The following is a 23,448-nucleotide window of genomic DNA, read 5'->3' as shown; positions in this document are numbered from 1 at the left end:
CTCTTTTTATCAAGTAACATCTTGTATGGTTTTTTGACAACTGCTGTGTCATTCTTTAGAACAGAGGTTCCAGCTTTCCCGGACTCCTGCTAACTTCTTCCTCACAGACTATTCAGCAACAAGTCCCACTGATGAATGGTGAAATTTGTCTTTCATAAGTGGTTCCAAATGATCAAATTAATGGAACAAATAGCCCGTATTTTCTTCATGTCATGAGATCTTTTTTACAGATTAACAAATTGCTTTCTCTCCTTTTTTTTTTTTTTTTTTTGAGCTATTATCAGTATGCCCAGGTGATTTGCAGAGCTTATCTTCTCAACCATGATAATTATTATTTTTTTTTTAAGAAAAAGAGACTAGGACTCCCCAGATTGTTGAAGAAAACTCCAGAGCTGCTAGATTCATAACCACAAGCAAATCCTGAGAGTTTATGATCTGCCTGATTTTGCCTTGTCCGTTAAATAGGAAAGGGAAGTAAGAGCTCAGAAATCTGCCATTCCATACTATTGATTTTTTTTTTTAAATATGGTTTAATATTTCAGTTATGGTTTTCTAAAAATATTTAATTCCCTGTAATGATTTTTTTTGGTGATAATTCTCTGAATCATGGTTCTGTTTCTCAGAGCTAAAAACTGGTCAGGATGTGAGGTCGATAGTTACATACCTGTCCGTATAGAATACATAGCCTTTTGTATTATTTTAGAGTGCACATTCTGCTGTTTGATGTTCTATTACTTGCCTTTATAGTATCTTTTATAAATGAACATTATTGAACAGTACCTATGTTTCAATTTTAAATACTGCAAACAGGGATTAGTATCATCACTTTCACCTAGCAAGTAGATTAAGGACACTTCATTAACATGTCCAACACGTTTACAGAAAATTGTGAGTAGAGCGAATGCTACAATGAAGCAGTCTGGAACCTCTACACTGCTAATGAGCTTTATATTAGGGCAGAAAATATTTAGGCTGATTTTGGTGTAAAACAAAGAAAATAACCTTATACATATCTAAGAGATCAATATACAAAAGAATTTACTGGTATAATTTTATTGGTATATTTAAATTAAAGCAACTCCTCAAAAAGCTTATGGGTTAATGTTCATATGAAGAACTTTACTGATAAAGTTGCAGCAGTAGGGTTATGCCAGAAGTGTATAAACTCTGTCTCTCGGTGCGGGACTCTTCCTTCTTCATGTAATTCCAGTTCCTTGCATTATGTAGTAACTGTGTATGAACAATGTCTGGATTTTTATAATGGTAACATTAACGTATAATGGCATCTATTTATGATACTTACGTGTTTCAATTGATGTGAAAGCAAATGGCATACATCAGAAAATAAGATGGATTGAAATAAATTTTAACAATTGAGAAAAAGTAATGCTCACCAGTTTCCTCCAAATTCTGCGTGCCAACTTTTATACTGATAAATCAAAGCTGACTTAATGTTGGCTGCTAATATGCACCCTTTATTCATATGATATATTTTAGACATTCTATAGAGGTCTAATGGCTTCACCAAGGGGTTGTAGTAGAGAACCTGATTTATGTCAGTACTGGGTACTAGTAGGTCTCTTGTGGGATTCCATTCACTGACATTTTTACAGTCAGGGTTATTAATCATTCAGTTGGGACAGTATGATTTCAGAGGGTCTTTGGTTGCACTTATACATACAAAATACCATTACATTTTATAGTCAGGGTTCTAAAATTTACCTGATTTTTATTTAATTTATCTTGTAACAGCACAGATAACAATGGAATCAAAATGCAGGAAGAAAATGAATGGAAACTATTTAGTTGAATATTTCCTACAAAGCTTTTCAGTTTAAGAGAACTTTTTGCCATTACATTGTTCCTCCCTCAACCTGATATGTGTGCCACTTAGGAAGCCTAAAGTTGGAGTCTGTGGTTTTAAATTTGGATAAAATACCATAAAAATACAACTGCATAAATTAGGGTTAACTTAAAATATTCAAATGATTAATTATTGTCTTAATTTCCCTTTTTTATTGCTGTATTTTTATTAAGTACAAAATATAGCTATAATAGCTAAGAGAGAAAACAAATCAAGATCTTTTATTTAAATGTATTGTCAGTTTTTAGGCTAACCATGTAACTCTTCTCTGAATGGCTGATAACAGAAGCAGGTCAGTTTGATATTTCACTCTGCAGATAAAGAAATACGTGCTATGACTGTCCTATAATATATATGACCATAGCAAAAGGCTGGGGCACAGTTGCTTATCTAGTCAGGTATATAGAAAGTTATTGCACTATTACATGGAAAAAAAAAAAAAAGTACGCCACAGCAGGAGCTACAGAGCACTCAAGTAAATTCGCAGGGTAGTGCTGGAATTTTTAATAAGAATATCCTATTGTATAAAATAGCCTATAGAGGCTATTTTAAATGCTAACACAATTCTAACCATGTCCTGCATATAGGACGAGATATATATCCTAGTCTTTATTCCAGTTATCATAGGATCTTGAATTTATTTTACCGATATTTAAAGAATTAGAAATTGGTAGCTTTTTCAGATTGCCTGTTTAACATCTGGGTTTTTTTTTTAAACTATAGCCTGTAAAACTAATATTACAGAAGGTAGATGAATGTAGGTATTTCACTGTCAAGTTCCTATAATATGATATTTTTTTCTGTTTTGGAGTCACAGGCAAATAAATTGGGGTGGGGGGTGATTTCTGTTTGTACTTATCTGTACAGAAGGAATTACCCCAGCAGTAACTCTTCAAGTTAAGATGCACAAGTACTATCTGCTTGTTAGCGTATGTATGTTGTTCACTTTTCCTACATTAGTTTTGGATAAATTTCTGTGTAACTAATGTTCGTGGCTAGGTACGCTGACTGAGCTGGGTCAGGATATTTTCTGCAAGAGACAAGACCTAGTTTGTGGCGTTGTTGTTAGTGTTCCTGACTGGGTAAGAAAGTTCAGGAAAACTCCTAAACTTTAATTCTTCTGAAATCTTAACATGTGAGAATGGACAAAAGAATTTCAGTCCCTGTAGCTGTAACAAGCGGTCCTTTATAAGGGGTCCTTCATAGTGATGTTACTACTTAGGGAGCCATACTCCTCCTGGCACAGTTGTACTCCCATTGATGCTAACAACTAAGAAAAGAACTTAAATATTAATTTTGATTGTTTTTAAGGGAATCATTGACGATTTTATCTGCTACAGAGTGTCCCTGCTAGTTTTCATAGCAAACAATGTAGGATATGAAGAGCTATTATAGTCGCCTGCATTGGATCACTCCCAATATTTGTCACACGTCTATATTGTCACAATTCCTGACTTTGTATATGTTACATCTGTGTTTGAGAATGTTTTGTGTGAAGCAGCACAAATACTGTCTTGTAAAGCTTTTTACGTATACGTGCTTTTATTCCATCCAACAGACTGAGCCTGAAATTATAGAAGAAACAAATGTTGACCGTGTCAACGAGCCTCGGAGTTACACCAGGTCCCGTCAGGCCAAAGGCCACTCGGAGACCTCAACTTTAAGTTCTCAGCCCTCCATTGATGAGGTTCGACAGCAGATGCATATGCTCTTGGAAGAGGCTTTCAGCCTGGCCTCTGCGGGCCACGGAGGACAGAGCAGGCAGGAGGCGTACAGCTCAGCACCACACTTGCCCTACTCGGAGGTTGTGACCAGTGCTCCTGGTACCATGACCCGACCTAGAGGGGGGGTACAGTGGGTACCCACATACAGACCAGAAATGTATCAGTACAGTTTACCAAGACCAGTAAGTGAAACTTCTCTTTAGTAATAACATAAAGATTTTTCTACTCTGGGGCACATTTTTTAAAGATGGAGCCCCATTTACATGTTTAACACCAGAGGTAAAGCCATGCTACCCGTAAATAAGTATGGCTAGTGGGGTGTGTGTACGTATGCTTACCCATACCCATCTCTTGCATGCAGACTCTCAGTATCTATTTTAACAGCAAGGTTGTCTTGTCTAAATTGTGCTTGAAAGAATGGGCTCCACTAAGCTCTAGGGTCTTCAACAGATCAAGAATTTGTTTGCCTATCTCCTCCTATTCACTGAACGCACGTTAGGAAGCAATCTGGTTTTGTAGAAAAGTTATGTAGGCAGCTGGGTATGAAGCATTCGGTACTTCTGCATGAGGTCCATCACTGAAGAGCATCATCACAAGAGAGAGAACCAAGTGTAATAATCAGTGACCTGAAATGTGGGCTGTTCTTGACAATTTTACAGTTATAGCTATTGACTTGGGACTCTAGAGATGGTTTAATTCCACAGGTTTCTTGGTTCACCTTATGTAAGTCGCTCTTTGTCCCTCATTTTCTAGACTCAAATCACAGCTAACATGTCCTTACCTCACAAAAGTAATAAATAAATTAAGAAATGAAATCCATGGATGGAAATTGGTAATGGAATTTTGTAGGTATCTAGACAGCAGTGGCAGTAGTACTGCGTGCACCCTTGGCATGTTAAACTACCCCGGAATTCCCACATATGCTATTCTGAAACTCAACAAATTATTTTTCTTCTCATATGTCAGGTACAAATCTAAACCAGAGATGATTGCTTTCAGATGAGAAATACCCCATCTACCAATATCAATGTGAAAAGTTGTTCATTTTAAGGCTTTTTTTTGTCAGAAATGAATAATTTTTTTTGAAAGAATGTGTTTCAATTGGAGTCCCTTACTTTGGCTAAAATAAGAGAATAATGCAGCAAAATGTCCTCAGTTCAAAATAACTATTAATATGACTTCCTTCCATGATAATAAAAAAAATACATTAAGGGATGCTGCTTCTGAACTATTCTGAACATATTTGAAAGCCAATGGCACTGCCTGCAAAGGTTCAGGCTGGTGCTATTTAAATCATGCTAAAGGTTATTTCTGGCACTTTGAAAATGGTCCGATGAACTTCATACAGCATATAATCATATTTTATGGTTAGAATTCGATTATAAGCTTAAGAGACAGCTAATGGGTAGGCAAATTACTTCGACACTTGAGAGAGTCTTCCTAAAATGAAATTAAAAATATTATATGGTGACAGATTTAAAAAAAAATGTAATAGCCACACTTTTTTGGTGAATGCTTCACTGTTTTCTTTCTAAGAATCATTACTCTTCTAAATCATCTGCATGTTTAGGACCATTAAGCATTTGCTTATCTTTTTGGCATTTTGAAGATAGTGTTAAAAAGTTCCCTTCCCTGAAGATAATTGATCGCCACAAATTAGGATAGTCATAGGCTACTGGAGTTCGGATAAAGGCTGTTAAGTCATAGTTTTCTGTGTATCAGTTTCACAAATATGAGCAGTACTTTAAGCAATTCACTGGTTTGTTCTCAAGTGGGGACGGAGGATTGGAATTGAAAAATACTCAGCTGAGAACTGTGTGGAAAGTGACCTGTGGGTAGGAAAAACATGGAAGAATTACTGCTCTCAGCATCTTAGTGCCTGTTTACCTGCCCAGGATACCCCTGCTCAGCATCTCTGGTGGAGATGCTGCAAAGGGGAGTGCTTGGGAGTGGGCTGGCTGACACGCAGGGAAGGTGTCTGGGGTGAGTGAGTGGCCTCCGGCAGCTTTGGAGATGAGAGGTACCTGAGCACTGGGAGTATGTTACATCTGCAAACCAAGAATTATTTATTTTTGCCTGTTCTTAGTGGCAGTTAAAAGTCAACATTAACACTGCTTTTATAAGTTGAAATCTGTATTCAAGAGCATTTTGCCTGCTTAGATGGAACAAATGCAGACATTGGCTTTACCGTTGGGTCTCTAGTTACAATGCAACTATAAAGATCTTCAACCCGTCACTCTTTTCTGAGATCTGGCCCTTCGCGGTCCAGTTACACTAGGCTCTCAACCTTTTTCAAGATCCCACAAACTTTCTAGTGACTTGAGTGCACCTCTAGGTTTTACTATTGCAAAGGCGTTTCAGAGGTGATACAAGTTCTGCAGAAGATTTCTAGCACAGATGTCTTCTAACTCTATAAAGCACAAATTGAAATGGATGGAGGCAAAACAATGAAAATCTGCGTGCATATATCCATCTCAGTGTTTCCTTCTGTGCCATATGCTTTCAGGGGACCAGAACCACTCTTCAGGTCTGTTTCTTCAGGTGTCCTCCAAGTTATGGATCTTTGATTTTTTGCAGTCAACATCTTGGGTAGTCCCACCGTCAAACAGTTCTGTATCTCTCCAGGGCATCCATATTTCTTCTTTGTCCTTTTTCTTTTCCATTTTGACACCTTCTGTGGGTTTTTTTTTTTACATGGTAGCATTAACACCAAAATTGTAGCTCTTGTGAGGGAATGCTTGTCTGTCAAACCGCTCATGGGCGACCTGTGATAACAGTATTCCCACATCTGGGGCTCTCTCCTGGCAGAGATAAGCTAGGAAAATGTAAGCTCTTAGTGTCGTTCTGGAGCCTCTAAAAGCAGGATGAGCAACACTTGGCTGGGTCCTTGTCATCCAGCTGGTATACTACAGGCTGCAGCGTGGAGTTGTAGCATCGAGTGTATAACACAAGCCCGACCGCCGGCATTGTGCCTCAGCAGATCACGTTACTGCTTTGCAAATTGGCACAGCTTAGTTGAGCAGAGCTCTACAGACAGGGATAAAAAAAACCTTTATTAGAGGGCTGGACCAGTTCCCATCTCTCCACTTTAGTGCTCTGGAAAGAGGAGTGAGAGTAACAGAGCTCTGGGTCCTGAGGTGAGACCTAGCGGGGTACAACAGGCACTGATGGACAGACTTGCAGGCTGAGTGGTTGGTAATGTATCCAAGTCCTCAGAGCTTCCCTTCCTTTAACAGAGGTAAAGTGAGAGTATTTTACCAAATATCAGCCACTTTCAATAACAGTTACCAAACTAATTATAAAACAGGACAGCTAGCAAATCAAAACCAAATCCAGCTGAAATCAATAAGTTAGCATTATTCCTGCATTGCAATTTGATAATCAAATTAGTTAAATCATTCAATGAGTAAACAAAGGCGCTGCCCTTTTAATTCTGATGGTGAGGTGTAAGGAGATGGATATTTCTGTAACTAGAAGGCAACGTTGAATAATTTCACCCAAGACAACCGTATCTGTAAGTTGGAGGTGGTAAAAATATTTTAATACTGCAGCAGGGAAATGTAGATTAAAGCTAACTGCAAAGTTTCTCCTTTAGACTTTAGTTACTGTGTGCCGATTTCACTTTTCTTTCCTGCATCCTGACAGGCCGTACCTTAGACTTTTGTGGGTTGCAGAAGACACTGGTGCCAGTGTCCACTGGTGGCTGGAATTTATCTTCCCGAGGGTGGTGTTGTGTGTCTCCTGGGCCCAAAGGCTGCAGTTTCTCTGTTAACTGCTCTTACTACTTTTTTAAATTCTTCACTGGATTGCTTTTTAAATTGTCAGTGTTTTAGCCATGAGAGACTCCTTCATCGGTATTTCTTCCTGAAAGAGTGGCATGGGATCTGCAGTCTGGTACCTCTGCAGTCTGTCCTGAATCTCAAATTTGATTACTTGATTACTGCCACTGATTGTTACAGCTTTTGTCTTAGACAAGTCCTCATTTTTCAACAGAGTTTCTCTTTTTAAGTTCTTTTGGGGCTGTTTGTGGTTTGGTTTCTTTTTGTGAACAACAAAAGTGATGCAACATTTTTTAAAGGATAAACTAATTTTGAAGAATAAAAGTAGGCAAATTTTCTGTGAAATCAGCTGCTTTTGGTTTGTGGGGTTTTTTTCTGATTGGATTTACAACAGTGTACGAATTTCAGTGAAGTGACTATTTCTACAGTCGTGCCAGTTAGCCTAGACCTTAAGGGCTCACCTAAATCTATAACAGATAGGCCTCTTTAGTAAAATTTTGGGTTAATTTAGCCTCTGAACATTTTTTTCCATTTGTGTTGCACGTAGGAAAAAACTAATGCCCCGATCCATTGGAGAGATTCTAGAAGTTTTATTGGAGGTCGTAACGGTTTTGGTATCTGTGGAAGCTCAGCACGAAGAGGACTGACTGCCATCCCCCAGGACGGACTGTTCCTCGGCGTGGCATAGCAGATCTCATAATAGGATTTTTCACTTAAATAGGATTCCCTCTGCCCAGCAATTAGCAAAATATTGCCACTCACTCAAAACTGTTCATCTCCTATGTAAGGAGCCAAAAAAAAAAAGTGCTTCGATTTTCTATTTTGCTTTTTTCTCCAAAATTTTCAGTGCAAGTCGCAGCACGTTTGTGAACTGTTCTTTGTGATCCCGTAAAACGCCTCCTTTGATGTCTGTATTCCGAAGCATGTCCACTAACACACAAGAGGAATCCCAACTCTACCTCTGTGTCTCTGTCTACCCTGTTCTACTCAAATGGTATTCAGAGTCACCGACCACTCTGAAACATTAGCTCATGTACTGTGCCTTTAAAATAAAGGGGGGAAAAAAGAATTTTGTACTTGGTACAAATGCATGCTGAGAGCAAGATGTGGGATGAAAGGCTTGCGGAGCCAGAAGGAAGTGTTCCATTCAGCCTATGAGAGCACTGCCAGCTCTTCAGATGCAGAAGAGGCGTTTCGGACCATTTCAAGTCCAGCATTATTAGGAGAAATCTAATTGAGTTTTCTTTGATGCGAATAGCCTTTGTTTTTTCTATACAGTTCTTTCATTAAAAATCAGTATTTCCAACCCCTGGCTAGGAAATGTACCGTTGCCGTTTTAGATTTTTTTCCACCTAAATATAGAAATACTTTAAATACCATTGTAGCATGGTGAAAGTAAATATTAGGAAACTTTGTAGGTGGCATGAAAGGAAAAATTATTTTCATAGACATGCCTTTGAGGGACTCTGCTTTTAAAAGGGGCGGCAGTGAGAGGCGGGAGAAAGATGCTTGGTCTGTGTTGCTTTTCCCTTGGAGACACTGACATCAAAAGTCAGTATTTGATAAGTTACCTTTCCTTTGTGTTACTCCAGCTTTTGAGAAAGAAGGTACACTGCCTAAATGTGTAATTTTAAAAGAAGATTACTGAAAGATAGTGTTTTTTGATATTTAGTGTGGGATTTATATTGCCAAATTCAAACCTAAATGTAGGTGTTAAGTCTGAGCTAATCATGTAAATCCTGTAGGCTCTTTCTACAGGCAGGAGGTAAGAGAGTGACTCATCCCATGGTAACGTGTTTTTAGCTTTCTCTGCTGTTTGTGGAAGGAGCTTCTCTGGCTAAACCAGATACTTCTCTTTTAGAGGGCCAAAGTCCCACCATTGGACTTGGGACTCTAGTTTTTGTCAAAATGCCTATGTCTTGATACTGGACAGCCTCCCTTATAATTTGTTATTTGCAATTACTCTGATCTTATCTTTAATCCTCTCCGTTGCTCTGAAGCGTCATCAATAAAATCATAATTAATAAAAACAAACACAAACCCACAATGTGTTGAAGAAAAGTGCCAATGAAGTGCTAGAGAGATATCATCCCTCCGTCTTGAAGTATATTTACCGAAATTATGACCTGTAATCTATAGCAGTACAAAGAATTTAGAAGATCAGTTTTATCCTACCTGTCATTTCTTGGGTGCCATGGGTTTCATACACACAATTACTCGTCCTTCACATATATTAGTGATGAAATCCAGTATTACTGTGGGCAAGATGCTTAATATTGGGATTTAGTGGGTTGGTCCTGTGTTCTTCTGAATTACTCTGCTTTTGCAGAACTGTTTGAGACCTTTGTTATTGCTTTTGGAAGTTACAGAGCTTGGGGTTTTTGTGAAGAATTTTCCTTTTATCTCTTCAAGGCGGAAAGGAAGAGGCTGAAATATGCATTGCTCACAGGCAGCTTCACTTCACTAGATGCTGCTCTGAGGATGCTTTCTGAATCTTTAAAATACTTTGTTTCCTGAGGAAGTGAAAATACTGAGATCTTTTTCCTGTGGGTCCAAAGCAGCTGTTGAGTCTCACATAATCATAACAGATCTGCTTTGCCAGCAAGGTTGCAAATGTCACAGAGACAGTGTTTAATGTATTTTATTTTAATTAGACTTCATCTGGGCTCTGAACTCATTTGTTCATGTTTTCTTCCACATCCTAAAATCATCCAAGCACTGTAAATTCTCAAATGAAATGCAATTACTATTGATGCCTCAAAAAGTTCACTTCTTGTTGGCCGGCATGCGAAGCACGTATTTAATTTCTGAGGTTCTTTTTGTTTTTAATTTGACTGAGATCTATTGGTTTTTCAGAAAATATTTGTTTTTCCCCTTTACAGGCTTACAGATTTTCTCAGCTTCCTGAAATGGTAATGGGTTCTCCTCCTCCTCCGGTCCCTCCCAGAACAGGTCCTGTGGCTGTTGCCTCTCTCAGGAGGTATTTATCTGTTGGTTTATTTTAGGTATGATCTCTAGAACCTGCTGTTGTAACAGGAACTGGGGCAAACCCTGAAGGGGCACTGAAAAGCCACTTATAAAGACAGATTCATGAAGTTAGAAAGATGTTGGTTTTATTTCATTTTAACATGAAGTCGAAAGGAGTAACAATGAATTTTCTCTTCTATTAGCTAATCAGTTTCAATAAAATTAGGAAATTCAGGCTCTGATTTCTTTTAAACCGTGCTTTGCCTCAGCTTGCATAATGGCATATTGGATTGCAGATGTGTGGCAGATAATTGGCTCTGTCATTCTCCCTGCTTTTCTCTATTGTAAGGACTTGCAAGAGGATATGGATGAATTGCAAGATGTTTCTCAGGACCCTGGGTGCGGGGATTTCTGCCTAACTCTCAGATACCTCATACCTGCCTTTCTGAAGCCAAAGACGTGCAAAAGCCTGGCTGCCTTAGCTCAGGCCGTACATTTTGCCTCTTCCTCGCAGTACGGGACTCTCTAAAATGCATTTCAAGGGATTTTTACACTTCTGTGGTGGATGAACTCATTTAGCCTTCAGCGCTGTGCTGTTAGGTACTGCTGGGTGCCATCTGCCATTGGAGGCACCGCAGGGCTGCTGAGAGCTGCTGGGGACCACCCAGCCCCCAGGAAACCTTCCTGAGTGGCTGCTGATGATATCATAACTGTGTCCAAACAGTCAGCATAAGGACACTGTCTGTTGCCATTTTCTTGTTCATCCATTACATTTTAGCTCTAAAGCAGCTGGGACACACCTTGCAAAAGATGTTAGTACTTCCCAAGTGCAGTTAACATCACTTACCATAGTAGTCTCCTCATATATGATACCATGCCACGTATACTGGAGTAATACAGTACTGTCTGCAGTCTTGTGTTGATGGACTATGGTGAAGCTCTGTTTTCTGTGTTGCATGTCACAGGCATTTGTTTGAAGCAGCAAGCAAAGGCTCTGTGCAATGTCCATAACACGCTTTGGCAAAGTAGCAGCCAGGCTAAAGGAGTTGTTCTCAGACTTCTCCAGCCTTGCTGTTTTCCAGTTGTTCTCCAAACTTCTGTTGTGCCAGAGCAAAATCAGATAGCTCGTGCCTAGCTGGCTTGTCATACTGTAGCTGGTAGGCATGTGTGTAGCTACGAATCTCATCTGTTGGTCAGAATGACAAATGTTTCTGTTTTTTTCTTTCTTAATGCACAGGTCTACATCAGATATTGGCAGCAAAGTGAGAATACCTGAGTCCAGTGGGGCAGATCAGGTCCAGCATCATGATCAGGCATCTTTCGCGCCTGGTTCGAGAGCTCCGATGTCTGTTGGTCCACTTGATCAATCAGCTTTTCACTCAGGTGAAAAAACAGTGCAGACCCAACTTGCAGCTTTGACACCCGCACAATTTATTTTGCATCTAAATGAATGTATGGATATAGCAAATATAGATGATTATTTGGAGAAAGACTGTATTAGGTGGGTTTTTTTCTGGTGCAACTGAAGGAGGCCTACAAAGGATTGCTCCTTTGTTAAGTGCAGCATCAGCTGAATTGTAAAATACTACTCATCCTGCAGAAGCACCAGGAAACGGTCATTTCTGAAGGTAAGATCCAGCAGTAATGTACCAGATGGTCAGTGTTCAAGTATGGCATTCTGCTGGCTCGCTGGTCAGGACTCTGAATCATTAAAGCCCAGTAAAATAGTTCATTTGTACCACAAAATCTAGTGGAATTTTTGGGGCTCGTACAAAGGGTGTTGGCTGGCAAAAGCAGAAGTTGCAGTATTGGGACTGCTGTGTGACTCATGTTGTGTTGCACCGTGTACAGAAACAACCAAAGCGGGAGAGATGGGTAGCGGAGTTCTGAGGGGCCTGGAGAAACAAGGTGGATCCTTCCATTATTTTATCAGTCAAGAATATCAGGCCAAGTGCTTGAAAACAGAGGATGTACAGAGGGAGCTGTAAGTAGTACTGCAGAAGGAGGCTTAATGGCATTCAGCTCTGCTTGGTTTGTAAGGAAAGGGCCGAAAACCAAGTGGCCATTAAGAATAGCATGTGTGAGATTGGGGTTTTCCAGCCTGACTGTGGGATGAGTTTTACGAGTCCCTGTTTCCTCTTGAGAAACTTAACCCCTAGTCTTGTCACAAGAGTGGGCTGCTGAGGGGTGCAAGTTGAAGATACGTGCCCCCTTCCCGTCAAGGCACAAGGCAGCAGTGCTTTTGGCATAGTCAAAGGTAATCCGTTAGCTCACCTCCCCTCATGTTTTGGAGAAGGTCGTTCCTGCTCAAGTGCAGACCTTGTTTTGGGTCTAAATGTCCCAGTTTTAAAGGCCTAATGAGTTCCGTGTCCTTTTGAGATGAGTTTTGTTTACGAATGAATTGATTTAATCATGAGATTAAGCTGATAGATTGTTTTGATGGTATCTGGGTAACATTTAGCTGGGGAAATACTTGAAATAGCTTCTCATTGGCAAAAAATGTTTTCTTGAAGAGCTACAGAAAAGAGCTTACAAGATTAAAAATATTTTATAGTCAGTTCAAAGTTTTGAAATTAGTAGGTTTATTAGATGTTGCTCTGTGAATCTGCCAGAAAAAATTCTTTCTTAGCTTCCTCAGAAGTAATAGTTATCTGCATTGTATTCAACATCTTTTACGGAGAATAATAATGTGGGTATGCAAATCTGTTGTCAGATAATTAAATATAGTAGGTTTGAAGGATCCATTCTACTCTCACTTCTTGTCATACCTTCTGCAAACGGTGCATGTGAAGCTGAAAAGAGCAGATGCTCACCCTTTCATTTTAAAGCATTTCAAGCTATAAAATATGCCACACTACCAAGAGCTCTTTCTTTGGGTCTGCAGTAACGTGTTCTCTGTGATACACTTTTTTATCATTTCCAGTGATGTGGAGATTTTGTTGCTGTACGTTAAAAACAGGTATGTTGTGCTACCACTGCAGAGTGGCTGCATTTCAGAAGAGGCAAACTGACCTTTGTGTACATTGTGGACTTTGCCAGAATAATTCTGGGGGTAGCTGGAGGAAACTTTTTCATATAGGATACGTTCTAAAAAAGGCTGTAATACAGGGAAAGACAAGGAGAGTTGTGAGAAACCTGCAACTGTAATACGAGGATTTGTAATGTTCTAATATGAAAATAAATTTTTATTGCCTCAATACATGAGCAACCGTTTCTGCAGGTGCTGATTTGGTGTGAAACGGCCTAATGTCGCTCTCACGCAGCCCATCAACATCAGCTCTAAGATAACGGTGTTGCAGTAAGAATTTGGGATGAGGTATAACATCAGCTAGTTGGGTGTTCATTTTGAATAGCAGCTCCTTTTGCTCTGGTTAAATTAAAAAGGATGTTTTGGTGTAGAAGCCATGTGTGATCTACAGGAGCAGCACTTTCTTCTCTGTATGTGTCTGAAGAATACTTATTTCCAGCCTCGCTAAATTTAAAATATTTAAATTAGCAACTCTTGTGCTGTCTGTGACCTGGGAAGAACAAGGATCGCCCACACCTATTCTCTTAGCCCACCACCTTCCAAACCAAGGGGCTGGAGGAATTGGGATAGAGGTCCTGTGAGATACCGTGTGGCCACCTGCCGTGGAGGCATACCTTGAAGATCCACTCGTCCATAGCAATTCCACGGTGACTACTTCTCTGAGGGGTGGGTGACTCCAGCACCCCCCCGACATACTGCCTTTTCACCTACACCCTGCTGTCAAAATGAAAGCTAGGACTTAGTCCCTAACAGCAGAAAACACTATGTGAATGTTAAGCATAATATAAAAGTTTTTAGTCCATGTTTTGGATGACATATCCCTCATTTTTCTTCCAATTTTTTTCTGATTTTTTTTTTTTTTTGAGACAGTGTTGAAACAGGTGACATGTTTCATCTCTGGAGAGAATTATGCTACAAAATAATTTTTTCTCCTGTTTGCACAGCCTGATTGCATCCATAGCCCTCTGGCCTGGGACTGCATGGGAGGTCACTGAGAACCTATAAATCACTGTTTTTGTGGAGACTGCTTTGGGAATGAGTGTCACTGTTTGAGTCTTTCTGTCTCTGTGTATGTGCCCATGCAGCATTACCAGCATCTGTCAGAGAAGGCAGCATAACCCTCTTGCAGGGTGTTCAGGGGCGAGGATTTGCCAGGGCTGTAAGTGACATTCTGGGGGCGGGGGGCAGCTATTGGAAGCAGCCAGTAAGTGACGCTAATTTCTACCAATTATTCTCTGTGTGAAGTTTAGGGGAATGCCCATGCCTTGCTATTTTGTTGGCAGCTCTTATGCAGTGGTATCATATCTATTGAGGGCAATTAGTGGCAATATTCAAGTGATGTGCAATTGGAAGGGAGAGGAATTGTATTTTCCCTGCATTGACTCTAGTACAGAGCCAGTGCCCATCTGTGCAACATTACAGTGCTTCCATTTCTCTTACGGGGTTTACTGGCTCTTCTGCTTCCACATAAATGATGTTATTTTTGCTGTCTTCAGTGAATCTGAAAAGGAAAATACATGTTCATGTATTATAACTGAGTACTCAAAGCACGCTGCCCACGTGCTTTGTTTACTACCTGATAAAGATGATACAGAACTTTCCCACCCAGAATCTAGGAATGAGGGTTTTGTGACATTAGTGCAGCAATGGTACACTGCTGGTGTCTGTCGTTGCATGTAAATAGGCACTAGAGGAAGGAAGTCTTACTGGACAAGCAAGTTGTATTTTACTCTAAACTTGGCAAATGCATGGAGTTACGATGGCTTCTCTCAAGGGAAATAGTGGGAGCGTGCGAGAAGATGCTAGTCTTCCAGACAGCCTAGTTATATCCTGTGGATAATCTGAGTAATTCAAGAACCACATTGTTCTCTGCATGTCTGTGAGCCCCAGTTATAAACCCTCCCTGAAAGAGCAGATGTAACCATACACAGAGATTTGGCCGAACCGCGTAAGAGGAAGGCTGGTTACTGCCACCCAAATTGGAGTATGATAGCGGAATTTTAGTAGAAGGCTTCCTGGACATCCCTATGCATACGTCTTGGTCAAGACGTGATAAAACAGATTTGGTGTCAACAAGTTTCCTTGGAAATATTTAAGTCATAGCTGCATAATTCATTGCCATCATGGACTCTTCCTGGGAAAGAAACTGAGCAGGTAGAGCCTTGGTGTTTTTTATTGGAGGCATTGAAGTTTTATGATGGGGTTGTTGAGATTACAGCCTTTTAAATGTATCACTCATTCATTTTTGTAGGTTTTATGCCTAGAGATATTAAGACAGTTCTACTGCGTAAACTGAATGCTCTATAACCTGCTGTTGAAAAGAAAGGTACTCTGAAACCCATGGTAACAACAGCTAAAAATTGAATACAAGGAAGCAAATGTAAGAGGAAAAAAAGCCTTTTTCCTAATGATTCAAAGTTTTTATGAAGATCAGTTGTTACAAGGACCAAGTCCTAAGGACTAAGGCCTTATATCTTTATCTGCAGGCTGTGCATGATTATATAGAAAAATTGTTTTCTGCAGTATTTCCCAGCATTATAGAGATGCCAGATGGTGGGAGCCTTACATCCAACCAATGGCAATCAAATTCTTGGAGGAAAAAAAAAAATAATTAAAAAAATGACTGAGGCCAGTTACTTCATCAGCATTATCTTCTAATTTATAACTGAAAATGTCAGCTATTAATTATATCTACTCTCTTTCTTAATAGGAAATACCGTACCAGCAGTGTTTGCCATACCAGCAGCAAACCGACCTGGCTTCACAGGCTATTTTATTCCAACACCACCCACCGCATACAGAAACCAAGCCTGGATGCCCTATGCTGGAGAGAATGAATTACCAGGGCAGTGGGCAGACTCAGTAAGCTCCCTTGCTTTTCTAACTACATATATTTTCTGTGATTTGCATAGCACGGGTTTTAAGCAATGCCAAGAAATCAGCAAAGAATCTAAGCAAGATAATTCTTCCTTGAACAGGAATAATGTCTAGCAGTGAAAAGTTATGACAGGGGTCATAGATACTTGAGCTGTCCATCCCATGAACTGTAAGTAAGGTCTTCTAGAGAGTTAAATCATTCACCAGGTTAGAGGCTGGCACCTATTTAAAGCTGGTGGATTAGGTACCATTTTTCTTTCCCCAGAGAGAGGTTAAATATTTGGATAGGCATGTGGGAGGAGTAGGTGATGCTGCCTCTCTAGGTGGCCTTGTGGTGTTTGGAAGCTGGGGAGCATCTTTCCCTCCTGGAGGCTTCTCTCAAGGCAACCCAGCTCCTGAATCTGAGCTCCCAGCTCTGCTTCACAGTGTTTCAAGTCCTCCAGCAGTGACAGATCATAAATTAAATAATTAATTGCACAATCCTAGTCTGGGACAGATGTAATTTTTAGCCCAAAGTATATCTATATTTCAGAGAAATAAAGTTGAGACATCCTAAAATGAATTGCAGTAGTTTATCATGTTTGAAACAATTTCTAAAATTTAGGGCTTTTTTCCACTAGGAAAAAAAAGATCAATTCTGCTGCTTGAGCTCACATCTGGTATTTATGCAGAACCAATTCAGCTGAGCAAACTGGGAGGTGGATTCTATTTTGTTGTGCATATCATCAACAGAATATTTTAGTGAATTGCAGTTGGAGTCTAATAGTTGGCTTTGAGCAGCTAAGCAAGAGACAACACGGTCATATAAATGTTCCTGAGGGTGGCTATTTGTTGCCAAATCTTTATTACTGCTCCTAAAGCCTTCAAGGAAAAGAATTCAGTTTGACTGTCAGATGCAATCTGAATTTGTAGGCTGAACTGTCAAGAAAAAAGAAGTATGTTCAGCTGTAAGCTGAGCACATCTGCTGATGTGCCCCTGGCACCTGGAGGCTTTTGATACCACAGTACAGATTCCCTTCCCAGAGCTGCCCTTTAAAGCATGGAAACACTTTTTCTTTTCATTGTTTTATTTATTTGGGTGTTGGGGTTTTTTTGGTTGGTTATTTTTAGCCCTACTGACATTTTAAATCCAGGAGGCCTGTTGTGTCTGAGCAATCATTTAAAACTTTTTCTTCCAGAAGAAGAAGAAGAAAAAAAACAAAACAAAACAGGAAAACTAATTTATGTGTCTTCCATTCTTTCTCCCTTTTGTATTGCTATGCCATGAAAAAAAGTGTCAGATATCACTTGTCAAAAGGGGACACTGAAAACAAACTGGACAAAACTGGAATGTGAGTCTCCAGCCCCCAGTTCCTTCCTCTGGAAGGAAAAGAGTGGAAAAAAACTCCACTGTTGTGGGTTTCCCTGTCTTTAGGGAAGGAGGTGGGAAGAGCAGTTAGTGCTGGTGGACCATACACAGAGGAATGGAGACGGATGTGAGAAGCTGTCTGCAAAATAACTGTGGCAATATAGAATTCAAAGGAAACAAATACTCCTTTTGAAGTCACTTAGCCATTACAGATCTTTAACAACTTCTTGTTACTCAGACTTTTAGCCCTACTGTGACTTCGCAGGCGAAGAGGAAAAAGTGTAAAAGCAAAACACTGCAGTTTCTACAATGATTTTTTTAGCTCCCAATGACTGCAAATCTGTCAAGAAACTGTATTTATGTGAAAATCATTACTAGAGGAACTAATAATAGTGCTAGCAACATAATATGATCAGTAAGCCTGAATAAAACTGCAAAAAATAAAGATCTAAAGTAATACTCAGGTTTTGAGTTTCTGGATGCTTTCTGGTTTCTAAGCCTCTAAATTATAGCTCGATCATGGGGCTTAATATCTATAAGGTCAAAACTGAAATTCTTTACTTTTCATGCATTTCTACTAGCTTGACTGTAAACAAGGGAACAGAGGAAACAGGAGATTTGACAACGAAGAATTAGCTTGTAAGATTAACTTACTGTAAAGTATTCTTTTCTCAGTTAAATGTTAAGTATTGAAGCGCTAAGTTTTGTGGCAGAAGGGAATTGTATCTAACAAAGCATTTATTTTCCAAATTGCTAGATGCTGCTTAGTCAAAGTAGTAACCTGGTGGCCTCTAGTGGTGTGTTCACATGTTGTTCTACTAAAATGTTTGTCTCTTGAATAATCTGCTGTAAACTAAACAGAAGCAACTGCATTTAATGATCAGTTTCATATCATGCCTTCTTCCTATGTTTGTCTTATCGCACCATACTGAATGTGTTTGACGTTCTCTTCATCGCTTGTTGGATATCCAAGATCGTGTAGAGCATGTGTAAATCCTAGTGGTCAGGTTTTCATAGGTTCTTAGATGCCTGAAGTAGCAAGTTTTTCAAAAGCACCCAAGGCGTTGTTAAACTTTCACAGGGCCAGAGCCAAAATGAGATTTAAGCACAATTCCAAAGCTGTCATTCTGAAGTCCATGCTGAGGCGTCATGTTCACAGAAGGTATATAAAATTGGCAGATGTTTCACAGCTTGACATTTCAGTCTGCTTACAGACAAGTAAAATTATGAAATTTTGCTTCTGGCATACCCACCAAAGCCTTAGCCCTGGAGGGTAAAGCACATTAGGCTTCAGCCTGACTGAAAATCAAAAATTAGCTGAGATATCTGCCTGGTCACCTGTATTATATGCTTATATAAAACCTTAATTTGAAAAAAACCCTTATTTGGAAAATAAAAACCATGTGTTTTTCCCATTTAAAGCAAAAAGAATTACAAAGTTAACTTTTGAGTGCTTAAACGTTGTGGAAACTTGTCAGTTAACTGATAAGTTTAGTATTCTGAGTATAGTGCAGATAAGTGTAGTTTTTGGAGTCAGTCATTTCATAGAAAAGCATCATTGAACTTTCCTTACTTGTCATTGGCATGGACTAGAACAATCAGCTGGTAGCTTTTTCTCAAGGAGAAATTATCTTGTCCTACTGATAAATTATGGGTTGCCTTCTGTAACAACATAAAGCCTTCTTCAAAATGAAGGGCTGTAGATTCCTGTTTTACAGACTTTTGCAAAACATAAATAAATACTATTTTTATTTGATGCATTAAAAACTTCTGAGGATTATAAAGACTGGTATCATATTTCACGAATTTGTGAAGGAAATTTAGTATCTCAGAGTGACTGAAGGGCCCATGTTATTATTTTAGTTGTAGCCAGTGTAACGTGGGGCTGAAATCAGTGAAGTTACAATGACAGAGAAAAATTGTGAATCCCCCATGTAATTCTGTTGAATGTGGCCAGAAGTCCTGATACTTCTGAGAAGTCAATGCTGAGCTTCCAGGTTGGCATACCTGAGCTTATACCTGCTGTCTGGATCTAGTGAGTTTTTGTTAGGAACGGTAAGTCCAGAGACTTGGCTGACTTGGATTAGACAGTGGCTGCAAATCAACAACCTCTGCTTTTCCGTGCTAGGTTTTTCGGTGTCCTAAAACATAGGACTGTTTAAAACTGAAATTTTTAGGAGGACTGGTAAGCAGAGGACATGCTGTCAGAGAAGCCTCCTCCCTTTGACTTTTTGCAGTGATGGTAAATCAGGACGTGCAATGTTTCCCCTGCAAGGTGTTTTTGCTGTCACTGTCTGAGGAGTTGAGTACCCCGGTACGTTGACATGTGTATAAATGGCACATGCCAAGATAGAAATTTGTAAACAGATTTAGGAGTATGAGGAGTTCTTTTCACGTGGTCCTATCTGTTACTTCTTATTCCGCCCCGGGAGGTTTGTGTTACCTGGCAGGTGGCAGTATGGATCAATTGTTCTGTATAATTTTCTATAATTACAATGCTCTACAGGTACCACTACCTGGATATATTGAGGCTTATCCGAGGCCCCGTTACCAACATAATTCTCCTTCGCGACTTCCTCGCCAATACAGCCAGCAAGCAAGCATGCACCCCAGCCTGGAACAAGCTCCTTTGCCATCCACCGCAGCTTCTCAGCAGAGCCTGACGGAAAATGACCCATCTGATGCTCCTCTCACCAACATTTCTACAGCTGCCCTCGTAAAGGCAATAAGAGAAGAAGTTGCTAAACTGGCCAAGAAGCAAACAGATATGTTTGAGTTCCAGGTCTAATATCTTTTGTGCACAGTACTTGTACCGTGCAACCTGGGGTAGCTAAGAAAGCAACTCCTTTAATTGTTGGTTACAAACTTGCTATGAATTGTGCCAAAGTGATGGCATTTTTCCCTGTCTGAAAAGGCAACACTATGAAATGACTTAAAAGTAGAGTACCAGGACTCTGAAGATATGTAATTCTGCTTGCCAGCTAAGGAAATGCTGCCAGGTAACTGTTTAATATGGGTAAGATGGATCATATGCAATTGTTTGTCACTTAGCTCTTGTACCATGAACCATCATCACTAGAGATGCTGCTGAACGTGTCTGCGCCACACACAATGTTTCATTTGCAGGCCCAAAGGTAGAGCTGCTGAAAATAACTTCTGCATGTCAAAACTTTCATTAAAGAAGAAAATACAGTAGAAAATGGTTAGCTAAAGCCAACGGTAGGTGTGGCAGTGGCCATGTTAATTGTTTGCTGCAGGGCATTGTATAAGGGATGCTGATTTCGGCAATGCACAGTCATTCAGCCTTTTCATTCTAGAGACCGTATTCAAAGCAAAAGAATTTGAGATGAGTAAGTAATACAAATAAATGTCCTGTAAATAGCCCCAATTCTCCTCATCCTATTAACAGTATAAAGAAGTGAAAGAAGAGAAGACTGTGAAGAAGGTTAATGATATTTTGATAATTGGTGGCTACCTTGTCCCTGAATGCCACTGATGAGTTATGGAGGAGATTTTTTTCAGCGTGAGAGAATACAATGCACGAAGAGCCAACAAAGGATATTGGTGCTAGAAGCTTCCAGGAGAAATGAAAAAAGGTTATTCGTGTTTGCTCTATATTCAGGCTTTTCACTCTGAATGCATGTGAAGCTGGTAAACTTGAGACCTTTGAGCAAGTCTTTCCAACCTGGAATAATGAATACACCTGCTTGGACAAGAAAACCTCTGTTGAACACAGTGCTTTTTTCTCTTTCTTAAACAATGATATCTACTGAAGTGATGCCAGAAAGTGCTACGTGAAGCTGCAGTTGATTTTGATTACACTGGAACAATGAATGCACACCCAGGAAGTTCTGAATGTAGAGGACCCGATTGTTATATTAACGTGTAAATAAGTAAACGGTTACATGAATTAAGAAAAATACTAATGTTCCGTGAAAAAGACAGCGTTTCCAGAAATTATGCTGACTTTATATTGTGCAAGGTAAAGGTCACTAATTGTTAAACTGCATTGTTATATGAATCCAATCCCAAAAGAAAATCAAACCAGTTGAATGGGACAATAGTTCATCTTTTGCAGTTGTACAAAACAGTTGGAGATCATGAACAATTGTTTTCAGTTCCTTTGGCAATTAGCTTTGGGAACCGGAGTTGTTGCAAAATTTGTTGTGTTGGGCATGTTTGATGTCAACTGGAGTTAAAGGTAATGTCCTTCATTTCAGTAAGTTATTTAGTTATACTCAATTGCTTATGATATTTTGTCTGATCATTCCATTTCCCTGAGTTTCTTTGTTCTTTACTGAGGTGAGAAAGGGAACTTGGTTTAGCTTTTTGGCCATCAGTAAAATGAGAGGAAAAGGAAAGAGGAGACTAGAATCGGGGATAGAAGAAGAAATTGATGAAGCACAAAATTCTAAAGCAGAGCTATTTTTTCCCAAAATAATTATGTTATAAACCCTGACTGAGATTGTGATACATAGTTATCCTGGAATATACAGATATCTTCTGCTCCAGTACCTTAAATATTGCAGAAGCTTTTGGAATGCTAGCTAATCTTTAAACAAATGTGAAAATTCATTTTTATTATTTAAAAATCAAATATAAATAAAATGTATTTTTGTAATTTCTATGTATATATGTGCTGTATGTTTATATGTGAGTAGTCAAAACATTTCCATAAAGCAAGTGGAAAAGAAAAAAAAAAGGAAAAAGATAAAAAACCCACCAACCTGGTAGTTTTAACGATCAATATAAACATGCTATGTCTGGAGTACACAAATAGACATTTGGGTGACTTGGATACTAAACAACCAAAGAAACTCAAACTTTCATATAAATATAAGTCTAGTAAAGACAGACTGCTGTCTCAGTTACCTGCCAGCTAATTAATACTGATCTTATCAGTGTAATACAATACATCCAAATGTCTTTTTGGTTGAATTATTAGCTGCCTAAGAATATCACACTTAAAATTAACAACTTAAAAATAACAACTTAAAAACACCAGGCCAAACTCAGCGTGCCATAAAAAGACTAATTGGCTTCAGTGGGAACTTTACTTGCTGACAGCAAGGCTGAGTTTCTTCTTTATTAGGTTTTGTCTATACCTGCAAGTTTCACTAGAACAATATTCTGCTTATTCTTCAACCATTTAAATCACTCTAACATACGTGCAGACATAAAAGTGGTTTATTTTTATTCAGCCCAAGCTGGTTTATAACTGGCTTAAGCTAACTCAGTAAGTGAAATCTACACTAAATTGTCAGACACATTTTGCATCAGCTTTATTACCTCAGTTTTTAAATTATTCTTCTATTTAGCCCCATGAAATTTTGCAAATAAATAGGCCCTTCTATACAATGGGAGTGAAATGTGCTGTGAAATAAATTTCTGTATCTTAGACTCTAGTTTTGCAGAGTTATCCTAAAGCTACAAGTATGGAAGCAGCAGCAATGACATGGATGGGAGTGCTGAAGCCAAACAGCTGGGAAGGGTGATGTTACGATATGCTCCTGAAAGAGTCACAGGAGATAGGACGTACCAGATTTAAACAGCATCTTTGGGACACTTAGCTCTGTTTGTAAAACTGTATCCATTCTTAAATTTAAGCAATTTAGTAGTTCTGTCAAAAAACATGTGAGGGTAAAGCCTCATATATCTTATATGATGAAGCATATATCTTGCCATACTGGAAAATTTGGATATTATGTAGATGCACAGGGTTTGAATGCCTACATGCAAACAAAATGAACAAATAGAAAATCCTCAAATAAAAACATTTAAATAGCCTTTAGAAAGAAAACCTATTTCAGTCAAGTTAAACAAAGTACTCTCATACTACTGAGGAAGACCTGTTAGACTTA

General features: G+C 39.2%; 1 protein-coding gene across 1 annotated transcript in view; it reads left to right on the top strand.

The window, feature by feature from the left end:
• The window catches only part of KIAA1549L (KIAA1549-like ortholog), a 67,569-nt gene extending 47,194 nt beyond the window's left edge, over positions 1–20,375 (top strand). Inside the window, exons 15-19 of the mRNA XM_009892697.1 lie at positions 3,423–3,770; positions 10,250–10,347; positions 11,572–11,717; positions 16,073–16,224; positions 20,094–20,375. Of these exons, the coding sequence (XP_009890999.1) occupies positions 3,423–3,770; positions 10,250–10,347; positions 11,572–11,717; positions 16,073–16,224; positions 20,094–20,375 (1,026 nt within the window). The remainder of the gene's footprint in view (positions 1–3,422; positions 3,771–10,249; positions 10,348–11,571; positions 11,718–16,072; positions 16,225–20,093) is intronic.
• The last annotated feature ends 3,073 nt before the right edge of the window (positions 20,376–23,448 follow it).

This window comes from Charadrius vociferus, unplaced genomic scaffold (genome assembly GCF_000708025.1).
Source record: "Charadrius vociferus isolate BGI_N301 unplaced genomic scaffold, ASM70802v2 scaffold19, whole genome shotgun sequence".
Lineage (NCBI taxonomy): Eukaryota > Metazoa > Chordata > Aves > Charadriiformes > Charadriidae > Charadrius > Charadrius vociferus.
The sequence above is the reverse complement of the archived record's forward strand: the minus strand, read 5'-3'. Positions and strand labels throughout refer to the sequence as shown.